Source organism: Podarcis pityusensis, assembly GCF_964106645.2.
Source record: "Podarcis pityusensis genome assembly, chromosome: 10".
In the NCBI taxonomy this organism is placed as follows: domain Eukaryota; kingdom Metazoa; phylum Chordata; class Lepidosauria; order Squamata; family Lacertidae; genus Podarcis; species Podarcis pityusensis.
In genome coordinates this window covers 68,624,033-68,641,781 of record NC_138035.1, presented here as the reverse complement: position 1 = coordinate 68,641,781, position 17,749 = coordinate 68,624,033, and the positions used below count along the sequence as shown (strand labels likewise).

General features: G+C 41.6%; 2 protein-coding genes and 1 long non-coding RNA gene across 6 annotated transcripts in view; 2 read left to right on the top strand and 1 right to left on the bottom strand.

Annotated features, from left to right (window-relative positions):
• The window catches only part of CDHR3 (cadherin related family member 3), a 50,557-nt gene extending 44,274 nt beyond the window's left edge, over window positions 1-6,283 (top strand). For 3 of the 4 annotated variants that reach the window (XM_081023534.1, XM_081023533.1, XM_081023535.1), the window contains 5 exons: window positions 1,465-1,661; window positions 2,442-2,455; window positions 2,959-2,990; window positions 3,749-3,797; window positions 5,354-6,283. In XM_081023534.1, coding sequence (XP_080879660.1) covers window positions 1,465-1,661; window positions 2,442-2,455; window positions 2,959-2,990; window positions 3,749-3,797; window positions 5,354-5,721 — 660 coding nt within the window. In that variant the 3' untranslated portion in view covers window positions 5,722-6,283. The other variant, XM_081023536.1, reaches the window with a different exon arrangement.
• A 1,810-nt stretch (window positions 6,284-8,093) lies between these two features.
• SYPL1 (synaptophysin like 1) lies at window positions 8,094-16,670 on the bottom strand. The gene is made up of 6 exons (XM_081023858.1): window positions 16,541-16,670; window positions 16,360-16,431; window positions 13,274-13,392; window positions 11,645-11,849; window positions 10,043-10,231; window positions 8,094-9,120 (listed from the first exon to the last, which is right to left on the bottom strand). Exons 2-6 carry the CDS (start codon window positions 16,426-16,428, stop codon window positions 8,992-8,994), a joined length of 711 nt encoding a protein of 236 aa, XP_080879984.1. The 5' UTR covers window positions 16,429-16,431; window positions 16,541-16,670; the 3' UTR covers window positions 8,094-8,991.
• Window positions 16,671-16,674: 4 nt separating this feature from the next.
• LOC308486770 overlaps window positions 16,675-17,749 on the top strand; it is a 36,635-nt gene continuing 35,560 nt past the window's right edge. Inside the window, exon 1 of the long non-coding RNA XR_013991288.1 lies at window positions 16,675-16,733. This is a non-coding gene — a long non-coding RNA (uncharacterized lncRNA). The remainder of the gene's footprint in view (window positions 16,734-17,749) is intronic.

Below are 17,749 nucleotides of genomic sequence, written 5' to 3'. Positions count from 1 at the left end.
GACCTGGGGCTCTTGGATTGGTCATCTGATGCCTGGTGTCGGGTGGGCCGAGCCCGACACACCCGGGCGATGTGTCCCGATTTTCTGCACTGCCTGCACTCTGCGTTGCGGAAACGGCAGGTCCTCCTCTCGTGACTCTCCCCGCAGCTTGCGCAGTTCCCTCCTTCTCGTCGAGGCAGCTGTGGTCTGTGCGCTGCTTGAGTGCGCTGCTGTACTCGGTGCACCTCCTCCCTGTCGGATCCTGAGTCGTCGGTGAGGTCTTCATGGTGGACCCTCGGTTGGGATGGCAGGCTCGGCCGTGCCTCTTGGGTCGACCTCTCGGCAGCTTCTGTTGCCAGGGCCTCCTCCAGAGCGACCTGGAACGTTAGGTCCTTCTTAGCGTAGAGGCGTCGTTGCAGCTTCTCATCCTTCAGGCCACCGACGAGGCGGTCACGAAGCATGTTCTCCAGCTCTGAGAAGTTGCAGAACCGGGCGGCTTGGCGGAGAGAGGTCACAAACCCAGTTATGGTTTCCCCAGGGGCTTGCCGCTTTGCGTAGAAGGCATTTCGACGAGCCACCACTGAGGGCTGTGGCGAAAAGTGCCCCTTCAGCTGTTCCATTATTGTTTTGTATGGAACAGTAGCGACGTCTTCAGGCGCAAGGAGAGCCCGGGCGATTTCAAACGTCTCCTCTCCGCAGACGCTGAAGAATATCGCCCTCTTCTTGGCGTCTTCTTCGTCGGTGACCCCTTTGGCTTCTAGGAGGAAGGTGAAACGGGAGGCGTACGCTTCCCAGTCTCCAGATGCTGGGTTGAATGGCGAGAAGCTGCTGTTGGCTGCCATTCTGAGTTCCTTGTGCCCCGGAGCTGAAGCCTGGATACACGGTGCGAGGCAGCGGTGCGGCAGTTGGCGGTGCTGCGGTGCTGTGTGTGGCAGTCAGCTCAGCGGGATCCCACCTTCGTCGCCAGTGAAATATACTCAGAGTCGCAAAGTGATTTCATGCTCTTTATTCAGCTCATAGTGGTGAGGAGGAATGAATGAATGTCCCCTCACAGTATCTGCTTTATATACATTATTTACACAATGGGCTGCACATGATTGGCTAATTCTGGAATTCTACTGTAAGCCAATCAGGTTGTGGATTCACTTCTATCTGGAGCAGGATTGGGTGGTTCCTGCCAACCAATCATACTGCTGCATTCTGAATCCTATTGTTCTAGGACCAATCAGACTGCTGCCTTTTGGATCCTATTGTTCTAGGACCAATCAGACTGCTACAGATTGGATCCTATTCAACTCAGTACATAACACCACCGTCCTGAGATTTAAGAGTCTCATGCTCTACCGACTGAGCTGGACAGAGAGACATGCATACAATTGCACTCTAACAGTCTCAAAAGTACCTGCAGTATATAGTTACTACTGAAAGGCTAACCTTCCATTATGAATGTGTTTCTTTTGACATTTTTAAATTTTGTTTTGCAAGCCTCGTGTTATCATTTTGAGTAGCAGAGAAAATGTGTATTCTGCCTTGGCTTGGTACGTGCCATTCATCATTTCCCTTGGCAGCGTGATCCTCCTTGGGCTTCTTGCGTATCTCACCTTTTGGCTGGCAAAATACATCCGCGCCCACTGCCCACCAAAGCCTAGAGCTCCAAAACCTAGAGCTGATAAACAGCCACTGTAAGTAATTGACAGAAACAATGCACCTTGTATCATTTCTTTCTACACTAATATATTACTGCCTCCACTAAGAATCCATGCAAGTCAACAAGATCACATACCCTCAATTGTTTCCGCTACACTTAAGTTTCAGTGTAAAATACGCACTTTACCTAGAATCTCACATGGTACATGGACTATGTTTTACAGCAGCTTGTCTTTTTTTGCACAAAAGAAAACTGAAAGCAAAACGCAAAATACTAATACTGAATATAATAGAGTAGCCTTTGTTCAAGAAAGACAAAGTAAAATTACTTTTAAAACATGCAACGTTTTGCCATTCACGTGAATTGCATTAGACAAAATTTAGTAGCAGAAATTAATAACTGTATTATATGAACACCCAGTTGCTCTTATCTGTCTGCAGCAAGGCAACTGGAGGAAGATGGGTGGGTATGAGACAACAACAGGAATTAACCCTCAGTAGGAGGAGCACCTAACAGAACATCATAGTCCCTGGTATGTTGCATTCTTCCCCTAGAATAAAAGCACTAAAATGTTATGCCATGTATATTGTGTTTAGGGGCAGACTTCATTCACACTGCCATCAGTACTAAATTGCATTGTTATGATATCTGCCACTTAAACCTGGATCATGAGCAAATGCCCGTCACCCAAAATTTGGAGTCTCCATTGTGTTTGATATGTATTATAGGATTAAATGCTCATTTGTGTATTGTGTTGCCAAATGACTGCTCAAATAGATTAACATTTATCTATTTATTTATTATTTTACGACAGGATGAAACCACCAGGTATGCATTTTCCCTTTTTTTCAAATTGTGTGCGTATTTCTCAGATAACTCTTCAGTCCAGATTTGCATGTTCTAAAGTCCTGTTGAGGTCAAATAACAAGGTTAGATCGAAATCTAGACCAGAATGTAATGTTTCAAATATTAGCAGAGCTGGGCAGGGTTTTGTTATATGGTTTATAGCCAACAAGGCTGGTACTCTCCACCACATTTGTTTGAAGCTGCAGTGCCTGCTTCCTTCCCCATATGTATCACTTGCTAGGTCAGTAACTGGATTTACAAACTGGATTCAGGTGTGCATTTGAATTCAATCTGAGTGTGGAAACCACCCACCACTAATTCATCCATCCATCTGCACTACATTGCTTTCAATGGGGTGCATATTATTTATTTAGTGTGTTTTTTTTAATTTAAACTATGCCCATAATTACAGGTCTAGTTTAAATCTGGGGTATTGTTAAAAGTTAGCATAAGCAAGACCATATTTTCCTCTTTTTTTCCAATAGAAAAGAAGAAAGCTAAGAAAGAAGTGGTTTGGGTATGTATGCTATCAAACAGAAAATAAAAAGAAGTGTTGCTAGCATAAGACTCTCCCTTTCTTCTTTCTTCCCATCCTAATGTTATAGAAGCTTTTCCTTTCTGTTCAGAACCTACATTCAAAATACAAAGCCCACAAGCATTTGAGTCACTGCTTTTCTTGCTGTAATGCACAGAAGCAAGAGCCCAGCCACTCCCTAGTTGCTGTTTCCTTGTAATGCTTTGTTTATGAGGAATAGCCAACATGGCATCCTCCAGACTACAGCTCCCATCATCCTTGACCATCAACCATGCTGGCCAACAGCATATGGAAGGTACCACATTGCTTACCTCTGCTTCACACATTATTGTCATTCACAAGTGAATCAAGAATGTAACGTGCTTTGAATAAAGTTGCCCTAATTTGCATATAGGCAGTTAAGATACATTTATGAGCCATGAATAAATCATCTTGTCATCAGGTTTTGAAACCTGTAAAAGTACTATTTCTTGCATTCTAAGTTACATTTCCCATAAAATATGGATAAAGCATGGATAATCTATAAGATTTGTTTGGAAAACCTTGTGCAGAAGAGCCTGAGAACAGCATCTCTCTCTTTAACCAACCAATTTACCTGGCACAGTGATTAGATTCCCAGCAACCTACCTTTCATAGGTCTCTGAAATCTGCTTCATTCTATATAGGTCAATATTTCTGCTCTTCTCACCATTTAAAAAATAATAAATGACACTGATTTCTTGATTTCTTTTTCTGGCTAGGAGATGACCAACATAAACCCTGTTTTTGATGGTGAAGCAAAAGACCCAGGTATCACTACTTCTAATGGGAGGGGAAATGAGAATAAGAAATAAGTTTGAAATGAAAGAGCTTAACTTTAATTGCAAGGAGACACTGACATTTCCAAGGCAAATATCAGTGACATACAGTTTAAATAGGAAAGTCAAACTGCAATCTTTGGAAGTGTACTAAAGTAATAACACATATTTGCCGCTATTGAATAATTGGTTTGCCTACCAGTTAATACTGCATGTGTGGAATAACTTTTCCATGTGCAAAACTCACCTTCTGCTTGTCTAAGGAAAGCCGCAGCAAATCCACCCAAATGCACAAGCACATGATGATGGTTTTGTTGTTTTTTTCACATAAGTGACCCAAAGCAATTTAAAACATTTAACCAAGCATAAGAACAAGAATAAAATAAGCACCTAAGTACATGAATATATTCAGTGCAATGCAAGCTGTAACGTCTCTCCAGAAGACATCTTTCTTTCTTTCTTTCTTTCTTTCTTTCTTTCTTTCTTTCTTTCTTGATGAGGATGAGAGACAATGTGCATCCTTGCTGTCCTTTTCCCAAGGTCAGGCAGGCTGGAGCTTGGATGAGAGATGTTACTTCACCAGTGAAGCAGGGAGCTTATGTAAGAGCCAGGCCCTGATCTGAGAAGGTGATTCTGTGCAATTTCCCGTCCTCCCAAGTAGCTCTTTTTGGCAGCACGCAGCTCCTGCCAGGCTCACTATCTCCTCTGGTCCTGGGGGAGATGTCAGAGCAGGAGTCAGCAAACTTTTTCAGCAGGGGGCCGGTCCACAGTCCCTCAAACCTTGTGGGGGGCCGGACTATATTTTGAAAAATATATATGAACGAATTCCTATGCCCCACAAATAACCCAGAGATGCATTTTAAATAAAAGGACACATTCCACTCATGTAAAAACATGCTGATTCCCAGACCGTCCGCGGGCCAGATTTAGAAGGCGACTGGGCCGGATCTGGCCCCCGGGCCTTAGTTTGCCTACCCATGTGTCATGAGGGTCTGAGAGCTGGCCAGGAACCCAGGCAGATGGTGTGGTGGTCTTTAGTCTTGGGGCAAGGATGTCCAGATCCAACAGCTCCTTGTGTTGTAACGGTGTGAAGATCTGTTGGGGTGCCCTGCTTCCTCCCTGTGTACTGTGGTTTAAGGTCTGGGTATGGCTGAACCCTGACAGTGATCTCATCATCACCATCATACAGATGTTTACTACTTGTTACCTGAAGGTCTCCAAGTGACAAACAACACAGTTTAAAACACTGAGTACATTTATACAATAAAAACTGAAACCCCTTAATAACAGCTACAGGAAGCTTTGCCAGCACACTAGTAACAAAACATCATCTCCGTGTATTCAAAGATCTTGGGGGAAAGGTAAGTCTTTACCTGGCACCAAAAAGATGACAGCAAAGGCACCAGGTGAAAATAACTGAGAGGAGTATTCCACAAACAGGCAGTCACTGTGATTCTTTGGCTTCACTGTTAATATAAACTAAATATAATCTTACCCCTTAATCTGTGATATGGAATAGCTAGATTATTGTTTTTCCCTTCTCCATAGTCACTGGCAAATGGTATGAATATAATTCCAAGTCTGGGGCTCGAAGATGGAAAGATTCCAACATGCCTTCTAAGTTGGAAGCAAAGGACCCAACTGCAGAGGTGATGACTATGAAGAGAGTCCAATGGGATCTAAGCCAACAGGAAACTCAGCCCAGTGGCCCAAAGTTGGGAGGACAAAACAAGGTGGCACAAAAGTCCACAGAAAGGAAGACAGAGACTTCTGACCCAAATAGCAAGCTAAAGTTGCAGAAGCCAAAAGAAGAGCCTTTGGGCAAGGGGTCTTTGTCACCTGCTCCCCCTCAAAAGTCCCAGGTCCCTTCTCCCAAAATATATCCCAAGTACGAGAATCAGTCTATACCAAAATGAAGGGGGTTGTATTTGTAACCCAGAAAAAAACACCTGTAATCTTAATCAAAATAGCAAGACAAATTGTAATAATTTTCAGTTTCACCCCTACACAAGAGGGAGGATACCAAATGATCTCTTCTGGCTGCCTAGCAATTCTTATTGCGAAGGCCTGTTTAGAGCACAATCCATTCCAGTGACTTAATACAATGGGATGGCGAGCGATCTGTATAATTTACAAGTAACTTTGGCTTTTGTAATCTCAACAAATCAGATCTGAAACAGGGGGGTGGGGCAGGAACTGAACTTGATTTTGAGAAAACAGAGTGAAGTGCATGTACGGTATATTTCATTAGAGTTCTTGTGTCAAGATCATTTGCCTGTGGGAAAGTTGCAATAGAAGGTGGCTGCAAGCTGCTATGGGATTTTTGATATATGTGTAATCAGAAACATACTAGTAGCATAATTTGGGCACAATGGCTTTTGACAAAAGTGGCTCTATTTTGGCTCATCCTATGTATCTTAATTTTTGAAGCAAAATGGCCATGCAAGTTTCTCCAGAAATATATTACAATAAACCAGCCATTGTGGCAATGAGCCTCTTTTGTAACCCTTGCGTCAGCACCCATATTTGGGTTCCATGCCCCTTGTTTCCAATTCTGGCTTCAGCTGTGGCTCACAAATCTCTCATACTATTAGTAATTTCAGGCAATAGTCCAGAGTCCCTAACTACCCAAAAGCCCAGAGAAAGTGAGTTAGCACAGTGCTAAAAGGAAGAATAGGGGAGTGGGTGTATCTGATCTTGGAGCAGGTGTGGTGTCACAAGTCAAGGAATTTTGATCTGTGCCTTCTGCAAGAGTTAAGCTCTCCACTTCAAAATCCCATTTCAGCAAGACAATATTGTGTCTCAAATGTTCCTGTGGTCCAGTGGAGTGTAAGGTTGATCCTTCAAATCGCTAAGAGACAAGGATGGGTCTTGTTGGAACTGTGAGCTAACCAACCATTGAAAACTTGAGGATTAAGCATATTTTGATTCCAATGTCTATAGAGAGGGCTTCCTTAGTGAGTGACTAACATGACACCAAATTCTTTGAACTGTTTTTCCTTCTAGTGCACTATTGTGTTTTGTGATGCAAGAATGAAGTGAAGAAAACACAACCTTAATTTTTGTGAATACATCTTTAGCTTTTACCATTGCTGAAGCATAAATTTATATCAGGCATTTTTTTCACAGCCTGTGTGATGTCTTGTTTCCACCAACAGAGGAGACTGATAACTAGATCTTTATGGCAAATACAAGGGTTCATGTTCTGATCTTTTCTGCAAACGTTAGCTGTTCTTTCCAGGTCATGTTTATGTTAGGAATTTGCACCATGGTCTCAGATAGTTCCGGGAGGATATATTTTATATTAAACATGCCAGCTACACTGATTCCTTCATCCATAGAAGTATATTCTCCTATTGTCAGGGTAGAGATTAGTGCATGATTTATTTTATTTGGCAATGCCAACAAATTAAGGAGACAAATGTCATTCTACTACTGCAATTCATTTTCCCCCTTATCTGAAAATCACACAATAAAGAGTGTGATTGAAAGCCGGTGGGTAGCCCTGACATGTCCAAAGTTTACTGTGGCTCTGTGGTTGCAATGGCGACAACGGGTCGGGTAACAATGATGCAAGTTCACCATTCAGATCTCTACAATGCCATTGTTGCCACTGATTTCATGTAAATAAAAAGCATCCAGTTTTGTCATGGGTGACCTTCTAAAGAAGCAAAAGGTGCTGTTGCTAGAAGAACCTATCGTTGCACTCATGTTCCCATCCTCATAGCTTTGAAAGGACCAAGGCTACATACACCAAACCTGTATAATGAGGCTGTACACGTCTTAGTAGTCACACATTCAATGTGACTTTAAAAGAATGCACGTATTTTTGCTTGCATTTCAGTTGACAACCCTCCTGATCTTCTGACATGCAAATGATCACAATGCAACTCAAGACACCTTTTTGAGTTCAGTGGGACTCAAAAGCAAGTGTGTATAAGACTGCAGCCTTAGCCTGAGTACCTTACTCCAGTTTCCTGGCATTTTCAGGAGGTAAAATTAACACACTTTGGTTTCCCAAAAGCAATTTGAACTTCATCAAATGTACACTTAACAAGTTAAATGTTTCTCAATAACAAAAAGAGTAAATTTGAATTTTTCGCACCCAAAAACATATTTAAGGCACCTTACTAAAGAAATTTGGCAAAATTAAGTTTCTCTCCCCCCCCCCGCCCAAAAAAGTGACACACTATACAGTCAGAAGAGGAAACCAATAACCCTGGGGCAAGCATTGCAATACTCTAACAATGCAGACAAGAAATCAGAAGGAAGAATATTCCCAACAAAATTCCTAGAAACTTCCATTTATTTAACTGAAGTCAAAATACAGGCATGTCACAGGTGTTTCCTCAAAACGAAGTAGCAATGCTTATACATCCAAACTTAAGAATTAGGAGCAATCTTCCTAAAGGGAAAACTGTTTGCGTAACTAGTATACTCCAGAACAGAATCTCTCTCATTTTAGCACATGTCAACAGCTTTTCAATTTTAAACAAGTTGTCACTGTTTAAACTTTGGTTTTAAATGGGCATGGGTGACTAACAAGTGGTTAGAGCAATCTTTGCCAACCTGGTGCCCTCCAGGAGTTTTGGATTACCACTCCCACCACCCCAAGCCAGTTGTAGCCTAAAACATCTGGAGAGAACCAGAATGGCAAAGGCCGATTTAGAGCACTTGGCTCAGTATTTTTGTCATCCAAGATTTAATCTCTCTTCTAAATCAAGAATTAAACTATTATACCAAAAGCTGGAATGCAAGTGTGCCAAATTTGGAGGGGAAAGGCTTTTAAACCAAGCAACTGAAACCTGTTTAAGCTTGAGAATTACTGTTTCAGAGCATTAAAATAGGCAACGTTACTTATAGCTCCTTAGATTGCATGTTAAACGGAAGTGCAGCACAGACTTGAAGAGTACTAGTTACACTGGCAAGGTTTTGTAGAAATCAAATGCCGCTAACAAAATATTACTTCCAGAGAGATTGCCCAAATTTTTATCAAGAGTGTCTGTGAGTTAGACTGAATGAATACTCAATCAAGTATAGGCAACCCTTCCAAAACTTACTGATTTTTCTATCCAGAGTATGTACTTTGAAGTGAATTTCCATTTTTAAAAAACAGCTAAAGTACATTGAACTTCAAGGTTTTTAAACTATTGTCAACAGAATGCAGCTTTTTGTTGTTGTTATAGCTAAATTCCTGATGCAGGTGGATAAAGTCCGGAGTCTGGAGAAGCATTGTTAGGTTTATGCAGAATCGTCTCCTTGTATACAAACCAAGCATTTCCTGCCCACAGAACCATATTTAACAAGCCAAAAACCTGCAAATTAAGACATGTGTGTTATCAGATAGTTAATTACTATTGAATACAACCAGCTAAAAGCCTTCTCCTCTTAACAATTCAAAAACTTTTATCATGCAGCCCAATAGTTACCAGCTTGATTTGTTACCCACCCTCCACCCCGTCTCAAAGTGCGTCAAAACCATTCAAAATGCAACATTAAAATCAGTTTAAACCAAATGACAGTCACAAGAATAAGGTCCTAGAGGATACATCTGCAGAGTTAAAGTCTAGGGCAGAGGCAGGAAGTTTCCAAGAGACTGCAATCTACCCCCACTAAAAAAACCTGAAAACTGGGGAGTTCCACAACTTAGGGGTTGCCACTGAGAATCCCGTATCCTCAGTCACCAGCACGCCTGAGGATGCTGAAACTATCAAGAAGGCACCCTCTGATCTTACCACCTGAGAAAGTCTGTAGGAGTTGGTCTTTCAGACTGTTGGAGCCGACATTGTTTAAGACTTTAAATACCAATGTGAGTACCTTGAGTTTAGTTTGGAAACAAACTTACAACCAGTGCAGCTGTTATAAAACGAGTTATACAATTTCTAAATGGAACCCTAGCTAGTATTCTGGGCATTGTATTTTGGACCATAGTTTAGAGATGAGGCAGCAATTACTACATTATTATATTCCCATTTGTGTGTCTGGGCATATGCAAGGACACTGAGAAATATCAGTTAAACAGTAATATTAAATACTACAATACTGGACCCAGTGGGGAACAATCTCTAGCTGCATTTAGACTGGAAGGTTATTAGTTAGTTCCCTGATCTCTTGCATTATGCCTAGTTTGGCTCCAAGTTTACAGACTCGGGTGGTTATTTACGTTTGATCTGCTGACGCTACTTAGATTCAGCTCGTAACACTAGCACTTGAATGCTCAAAAGCTGACATACGTACCACAGACACATTCAGACTTCCCATGCTGGTTACTGAATCAAACAAACAGGAGGTTCCTGGTATTTTGCAAGCAGATATTTCTTCAATAATGCGTGGACCAGTTGATACTTTGATATCAACAAGTGCCTTTGCCCACGCAGCACTGCTGACTAGCCACAGAAAAACGGCGCTAAGAGTGAAGACATAATCCTGTAATGAGACAGTCCAAAGTTACCAATTGCTTCAGTCTAAAATGCATTGAGGGGTTGGGAAGGGGTAGTCAATATTTACTATCACTTGACATAAAACCATTTTCATTTTAGCAGCTGTGTTCATTTTACTGTAACGTATCTAACCATCCAACCACACTCCTAGCAAGCATGCTACTATTTTCTGGAAGACACTTTCCTTATGTAGCAGTGACTATTTGGCCAAAATACAGACCACTTGAGAATTCCACAACTCCAGCTTTTTATCCAAAAAGTCACTTGGGTGTAGCACTGAGGATGCCTTTACAGTTTGCAAAGAAGAAACCATAGAGCCTAAAAGCGATGCAGCTAAACACAGCTCAAAAGATGCTGGTCGTGTCCTCTATTTCAAGAAGTTGAAAATGCAAGTTTACCCTCTTCAGCAGCAGCCTCTCTCAACCTGGTTCCCTCCAGATGTTTTAATGATGGCTGGGTTGATGGGAGTTGTAGTTAAAAACATCTGAATGACACCTGATAGAAGACTACTTTTCAGCTTCATGCAGGCATGCTCCATTCACATTCGAGGGAAATTCTCTGCACCAACAAATAGATACTATGCAAAGTAGGAATTGTGGGACGTGGGTGGCGCTGTGGGTTAAACCACAGAGCCTAGGACTTGCCGATCAGAAGGTCGGCGGTTCGAATCCTCGCGACGGGGTGAGCTCCCGTTTCTCAGTCCCTGCTCCTGCCAAGCTAGCAGTTTGAAAGCACGTCAAAGTGCAAGTAGATAAATAGGTACTGCTCCGGCAGGAAGGTAAACGCCATTTCCATGCGCTGCTCTGGTTTGCCAGAAGCGGCTTAGTCATGCTGGTCACATGACCCGGAAGCTGTCTGCGGACAAACGCTGGCTCCCTCGGCCAATAAAGCGAGATGAGCGCGGCAACCCCAGAGTCAGTTACTACTGGATCTAATGGTCAGGGGTCCCTTTACCTTTAAAGTAGGAATTACACCTCCTAAACACACTGACTTGTTCTTCAATTCTTGCATTTATAGCCTGCCCTTCCTTTAAGTAGCCTAGGGTGGTGCACACTGTTCTTCCTATCTCCCATTTTATCCCCACAGCACACTCCTGAGACAGATGTCCCCTCCAGATGTCCTGTTTATTGCACATTTGTGATGACTTGTGCTCATGATGCTGTTAGTTAGGGTGATAATAGGTCACACTGCTTTCAATACAGTTTGTGCCTGCAAGGGTTTCGGAGTAGTCATACGGCTTAATTAATTAATCAAAACAACAGAACCCCCACATATTTTGAATGCCGAGTTGACACATCAAACAGGTAAAAAAAAAACCAGACTTATGAGTTACAGAATTAAACTTCTGGTAACTTAAATTCAAGGGGTTTTTTTAGATTTGTCCTTAGTATCAACCTACCATCATTGGTAAAATGCCACCGCTTTGGTACAGGTGCATATAACCAAGGTACAGCACAAGGGCAGCCATGCAATACAAGAATATCAAGATTCCAAAGGTTACGAAGAACTGTGCAGTGGTGGAGAAGTTGCCCACGAGATGGGTTTCACCCCAAGTGCCATTGCATCGGGTTGGATCTGGCGAACCAAAGATCACTTTGTTCAGCCTAAAAGAGAAGTAAGCAGAAATTATCAAGGGAAGCTACTACAGTCATCACAGAGCACAGGCAACTGGGCTGTTAAGCTTCACTTTCTGTACAACCGTCAGCTAGCATATCAATTTCCATTCCACTGGTATGTATATTGGAAAATAATGAACTGCATAGTGTTAATCTCCTAGGCCTGCATACCTATCATCCTCAGCAGTTAAGGCTAGATTAATGCACACAGCAGAACAGCTTAAGGTAGATTATCATTATTATATATGCATACCCCACCTTGCCCCCCCATAGGGACTCAAGGCAGCTTACAGATAAAATAAAGACAGCTTAAAACATAGCAGGAGAGGAGTCATTACAAAACAAATAAAGACCAGTAGAATCATCTGACTTTTTGTGTAAGCTGCTTTTTGCTGCTGTGGGTGCAATGTGTTGAGGCCTTGACACTGTGATAAGAGTAGCAGCCACGAAGCCAAACAAAGATGGCAGCATAACACGTTTTGACAAACCGGTATTTCATAGTCTACATCTTATGCAAGTCTGCCCATATGAGTAATGACATTAATGGAAAATTAATGGAAATTTCCACCCCCAAGCCTGTTCTTGATCCAGTTCAGCTACAGATTAAGCAGAAAAGTAACAGGTTAACTACAGAATCTATCTAGAACCGAGCACCGAACTATATATTACATTAAGCATGTTTAAATATATATATATATATATATATATATATATATACACATGTTTGGCTTTTTTCTTCTTCAAGAAAAAGCAGCCACACAGGCTCGGATCCAGAATGTGTAGGAAAGAGAGCGTAGACAGCTGCAGGTGTATTTCACTAGATAAAGCAAAATGGTCTCTTAGCAGTGAACAAATTTAATAGGACATGAAAGGAAGTAGTAGTCAATCCAATACACTGGTTCTCCCTGGCCAGGATGCTACATATCTGAGAAGACACTTTTCTTCTGAGAACATTTCTGCTATTACTGGAGAGAATGCAAATTGGACACAACTGCCATGCAAGGTACATCAAACTTCTGTTAGAAAACAAACTTTTTCTACTGATGGCACTATAATAAGAGGATTCATTCTCCATTCAGATTTTTAAAAAAATAATAATCTGTAGAACAGGCACATGTTGTGCTAGGCCATGAGAAATGTGATTCCCCCTGCCCTAATTTTAGAAAGACAAGATTGTTGTTTGTCCTGTACATTTGTATAGTTCATGTTCTATCATTAATTACCGATGTAGCCTCTGCTAGAAGACCTTATCAGAGCAATATTAAGTAGTTTGTTAAAGCTGGAAAGATTTATCAACTATAAATTGCTGGACTGACCTAGTGCTAATCAGGAAATGGTGACCAACGATCAAGCACTGGCAGGAAACTTTACATACAGAAATATACTAGACACTTTCCATTTAAGAGGCTCACCTGAAAGGATAAGCAAAACTTGCTCTTACTGTTCCATTTACAAGTCCATTACAGGATACTAAAAGCGTCGTTACACCTTTATAGCCTCCACATGTAGCAAATGCAAACATGGAGAAGAACTGTATAAAGAGAAAATACACCACATGCATTATTATACGCATTTATGTACATTTGGAAAATTTACATAAAGTCTCAGCCAAATCAATGGTGATTACTTCTGAGCAGTTTATATATAGGACTGCACTGAAAAATGCTGAAAGTTTGTTCCTTTTATCAGAGTTCCTAAGCAATATAAATGTACAGTGCACTGAAGCATACAAGTTTTTTGATATTAGTATTTTATTGAAAAGTTTTCAATTGTAAAGAAAATGAAAACAAGGCACAAAAATGTATAGAGAAAAAAATGTGTATACGAAAAATACCCTACCCCATACATTATTTTATAAGTTTGATATTATCCTAATATATTTGTAAATACTAACAGCCTACATTATACAAAATATTGTATAATTCCAACTCATTCCAAATATTGTCCTATTTATCCAAACAAAGTCTGTCTGTAAGCATACTTAAGCATACAAGTTTATCAAAAGGGGAAAAAAGAAATTCAATTTTATATTGGCATAATCTGTTGAGTGTTCATATGGAAGGTGTTTGATAGACAGTTATGAATGTTTCTTTACTCTTTATAGGGCTGCTGGCATCGTTATTAATGGCATGGCACCTAGAATGTTTTGTTACTTGAAATTAAAAATCAATTTAAAAATAGTTATGGGGGAAATGTTTCAAAACCTGTTTCTGTCAGAAGCAGTTCCTTTATCAGCTGCACGATAAGCAGTTTAGTAACACGCAAAAGATGTTCAAGTTGCTTCCATTATAAAGGAGTTGGAGGCAGTCAAATTATTATCAGATGTACACCTTATTGCTTAGGAAACTAGGCATATTTGTCTTCTACTAGAAAGTTTACTAAAGCAAAGGCAAGCATAACTAGGTAGCTGTCTAAGGCAAGGATAGGAAATCTGTGGCCCTCCAGACGTTGGATTACAACTCCCATCAGGCCCCCAATCAGCAGGGGGCCAATGGTCATGGTTGATGGAGTTGTAGTCCCCAACTTCTGAAGGGCACCCTGTTGGCTACCCTGGTATAGAGTATCACTCTACAAACAAGTGGGTGAGTCCATCATGGCATAAAATTGTTAAGGCTAGATAGAGGAAATTGGTCAGGGTCGGGGGTGGGGGGAGGCAGGCATATTAGGGCCAACCTTAAGGATTTGCAAGACCTTGCACTAACCTAGTGAAAAAAGCAGTAGGGTCTTTAATAACGTTTTTTACAAGCTGCCTGACAAACTACAAAAATGATTTCCCATCAAATTAGCTCCTTTTTCAGGCTATTGCCACATCCTATACAAAATGCCCTATACAAAAATGAGACCACTGCTTTATTTGATGCATCATTGCAGTGTACAACAAATATAGCTTGTGTGTATGCATACACAAATAGACCAATAGAAAAGAAATGTGCAACAGTTCGATTTCAAAATTCTGTATCTGTGACAAAAAATTATCTAAACACCCTGTCCAGAACTAGAGCAGGAGGATACTGGCAGGAAAGTAGAAAGTGCAAAACAGCTGTTGGACTTTCCAATACACAACTTTTAGAAGACATCTGAAGTATTGGGAAGCTTTTAATGTTTGACATTTTTTATATATTTTTTATTTTGCTGGAAGCTGCCCAGAGTAGCTGGGAAAACCCAGCCAGATGGGCGGGGTATAAATAATAAAATTATTGTTGTTATTATTATTGATGGAAGGACCTGGCAGCAGCGGGACTTCTTATACCGCTAGGCTTTGCATTCCTGCACAAACCACGCAAACGTGGCAACACTACAAAGCTGGCTGGGTGTGCTAGATGCAGCAGAAAAATCATAATTGGGTCTAGAATGCTTTAGGGTGTTAACATTAGTATTTGTAAAACAGAAGGAACGACATCACTTTGTAACAGGATGCAGAAAATCTGACTGGCTGTTTACCTTGCATTGTATATATCTATTATATTTAAACCCCTTCATGGATCACTGCCTTGTTGTGGGGAAGGGGCTTGAATAACTCCAAGAAGCAATGAGCTATGCCGGGCATGGCCAGGTCATAGCCCAGAGTTTAGACTAATTGTGATCCACCTGGAGAAGGAACAGGCAAACCACTCCAATATTTTGCCAAGAAAACTCCATGGACATAAAATGGAGAAACTTTGAGAAGTTTCCAAGGCATGCTCTGGTTCATGGGGTCAGGGAGAGTCAAACTCGACTAAGACGACTAAACAACAACAACATATTTAAAACAGCCCCCTCAAATTCAAATGGATTTCCCATTTGAATGCAGAAGCCCAACTTTAATTTATAGAAGGAAACAAAACACCGAGTTTTCACTGAAAAAACAGGTATTTGATAGTACATATGGTAATAACAGACCTGTGCAACGTGACTGTTGAGAGATTACACAGAGACCCCAACACTTAGGAAGACATTTTACTCCTTACAAATTAAGCGTTCAACATCATAGCCTTTCAGGGTTTTCACCATAGCTGCAGAAGAAACTGCACGCAGGCATTACTGCCGCATATTTTTTTTTAATGTAAATTATTTCCAGTAATTTAGTATTTTGTATTAAAGGAACGTACTGGGAGATTACAGCCAACATCAGGATTCATAGAGACCAGGAGTTTTAAGGGAACAGAGGCTTAGAAACAGCTGGGGAAAGATTTAGGCCACGCCAGGCCTAACAAGACAAGGCAACTATTTTAAAAGTCAGTTCCAAAGCACGTGCAAGTCTAGGCCTCACCACTTCGGAGGCAAGCCTAACCCCACATTTTGGGGGGGGTAAGCCTCCTTGAACCCAACAGGCCTTGCTTCCAAATAGGATAGCACTGCAACCTCAGCCTAAAAACTTTCTATTCCACCGTCCCTCAAGGTCTTTTAGGAGAACACAACACAGCCCCCCACCCCATATCAAAGGAAAGAGCCCTGCAAGACAGTCTAGGAAGGGGGGGGTGACCCATATGACCTGAACCCCCTAACCCAGCAGACTCACCCACTCAAGAAGCTTGATGAACCCCAGGGGCTCCTTGAGCGGGCTAAGATCCAGGTGAAAATCACTCATTTTCTGCAAGAGAAAGAAAAAGGAGGAGGAAGGGGAACACATTAGGACAGAGAAGTGCGTGGAAGGGGAGCCCAAAGGCACAAACAGAACCATGCGAGGCGTAAGACCAGACCTGGCGTCCTCCCCCTGGCCTGGCCACCAAAGGCTCCTCCTTCCCTCTCTAGGGCTTCACTGCAGCCGCCGCCCGGCCTCCGTCCCCTTATATAGGCTGCCTCTTCAAGCTCCGCCCACATCTCCCAGGCAATGGAACCGCCTTCTCCTCCTTCCCCAACTGCCATCTTGCAATGGGCCTAGGAGACTCTCAGGTGTGTTTGCATCCTGCACTCTTCTCTATGCAACGCAAGGATGCGCCACTTAAAACCATGTGGGGTGGTTGTTGTTGTTTTTCTGTTTTAGTACCTAGGCTGAGGCTTCCCTGCCATAAAGAAGTCTTCTTGTTCAGTGACAGCCTCCTTCCAATCCTTCGCTAAAAAGCCGGATTTTGAGGGAATCGCAGTCGTCAAGCTGGTCTGAAGCCATGAGGAAAGCCTGGCATGCTCGTTTCTGCCTTAATCTTCTACAACAGCCAGTATTTTTTAAACAGAGACAGGGAGGGTTAGTGGCTTTCATAAAAATATTCAAAGAAGTCCATTTTAAATGTTAATATTTTAAGTGATAATTAAAGTAAATGTCTGCCTGCAAATTGGCAATGGCCATTTCCCCTCCCCCTTTGAAAGAGGTGGTCACTCCAAGAAGGACCCATCTTGCTCCTTCCTTGAAGAATGCCTTTCTTTCTTTCTTTCTTTCTTTCTTTCTTTCTTTCTTTCTGGGGAGTAGTTTCTGATTTAACTGTCTGCAAGGTTAAAGATGACCACGCTATGAGAAAAAATCAACTATTTCGGAAAATAAAGAGAACAGTTGTGGTCTTCCAATGGTTGGTGCTTTTGTTCTGAAAAGGAATAGATATAAAGAGAGAGAAGGAAGATTAGGGTCCCTGCAACTTTATTTTCAGCAGAGTTTCTTGGGCTCGTAGCACAATGAGACATCAGGCTACACCTGCTGAGATTCCCAATGCAGCAGTTAAAGGTAGAGGAACGCTCAAGCCGAAAGGTTGGTCATCCTTAAGCTAAACCATGGGTAGGCAAACTAATAATAATAATAATAAGCTATAGGTAACTTCTCTGAGGCCAATGTTAGCAGAGGATGGCTATCATTTAGATGGCCTATTGGATTAACCAGGAAGGCTATCATTTTCTTTTTCTTCTGATTTTATAAGTTTGGATAGAATGGAAAGAGTTTATATTGACTCCAGAGTATTCCTATTTACTGTTGCAGACCTAAT

Bases quoted from the DNA above. Each gene is read 5' to 3' on its own strand.
- SYPL1 (XM_081023858.1), bottom strand. From the start codon at position 16,428: ATGAGTGATTTTCACCTGGATCTTAGCCCGCTCAAGGAGCCCCTGGGG. The intron at 13,393-16,359 runs GTGAGTCTGCTG...CTCTTTATACAG, and splicing joins TCATCAAGCTTCTTGAGTGG to TTCTTCTCCATGTTTGCATT. The intron at 9,121-10,042 runs GTACGTATGTCA...CTTAATTTGCAG, and splicing joins GAAGTCTGAATGTGTCTGTG to GTTTTTGGCTTGTTAAATAT.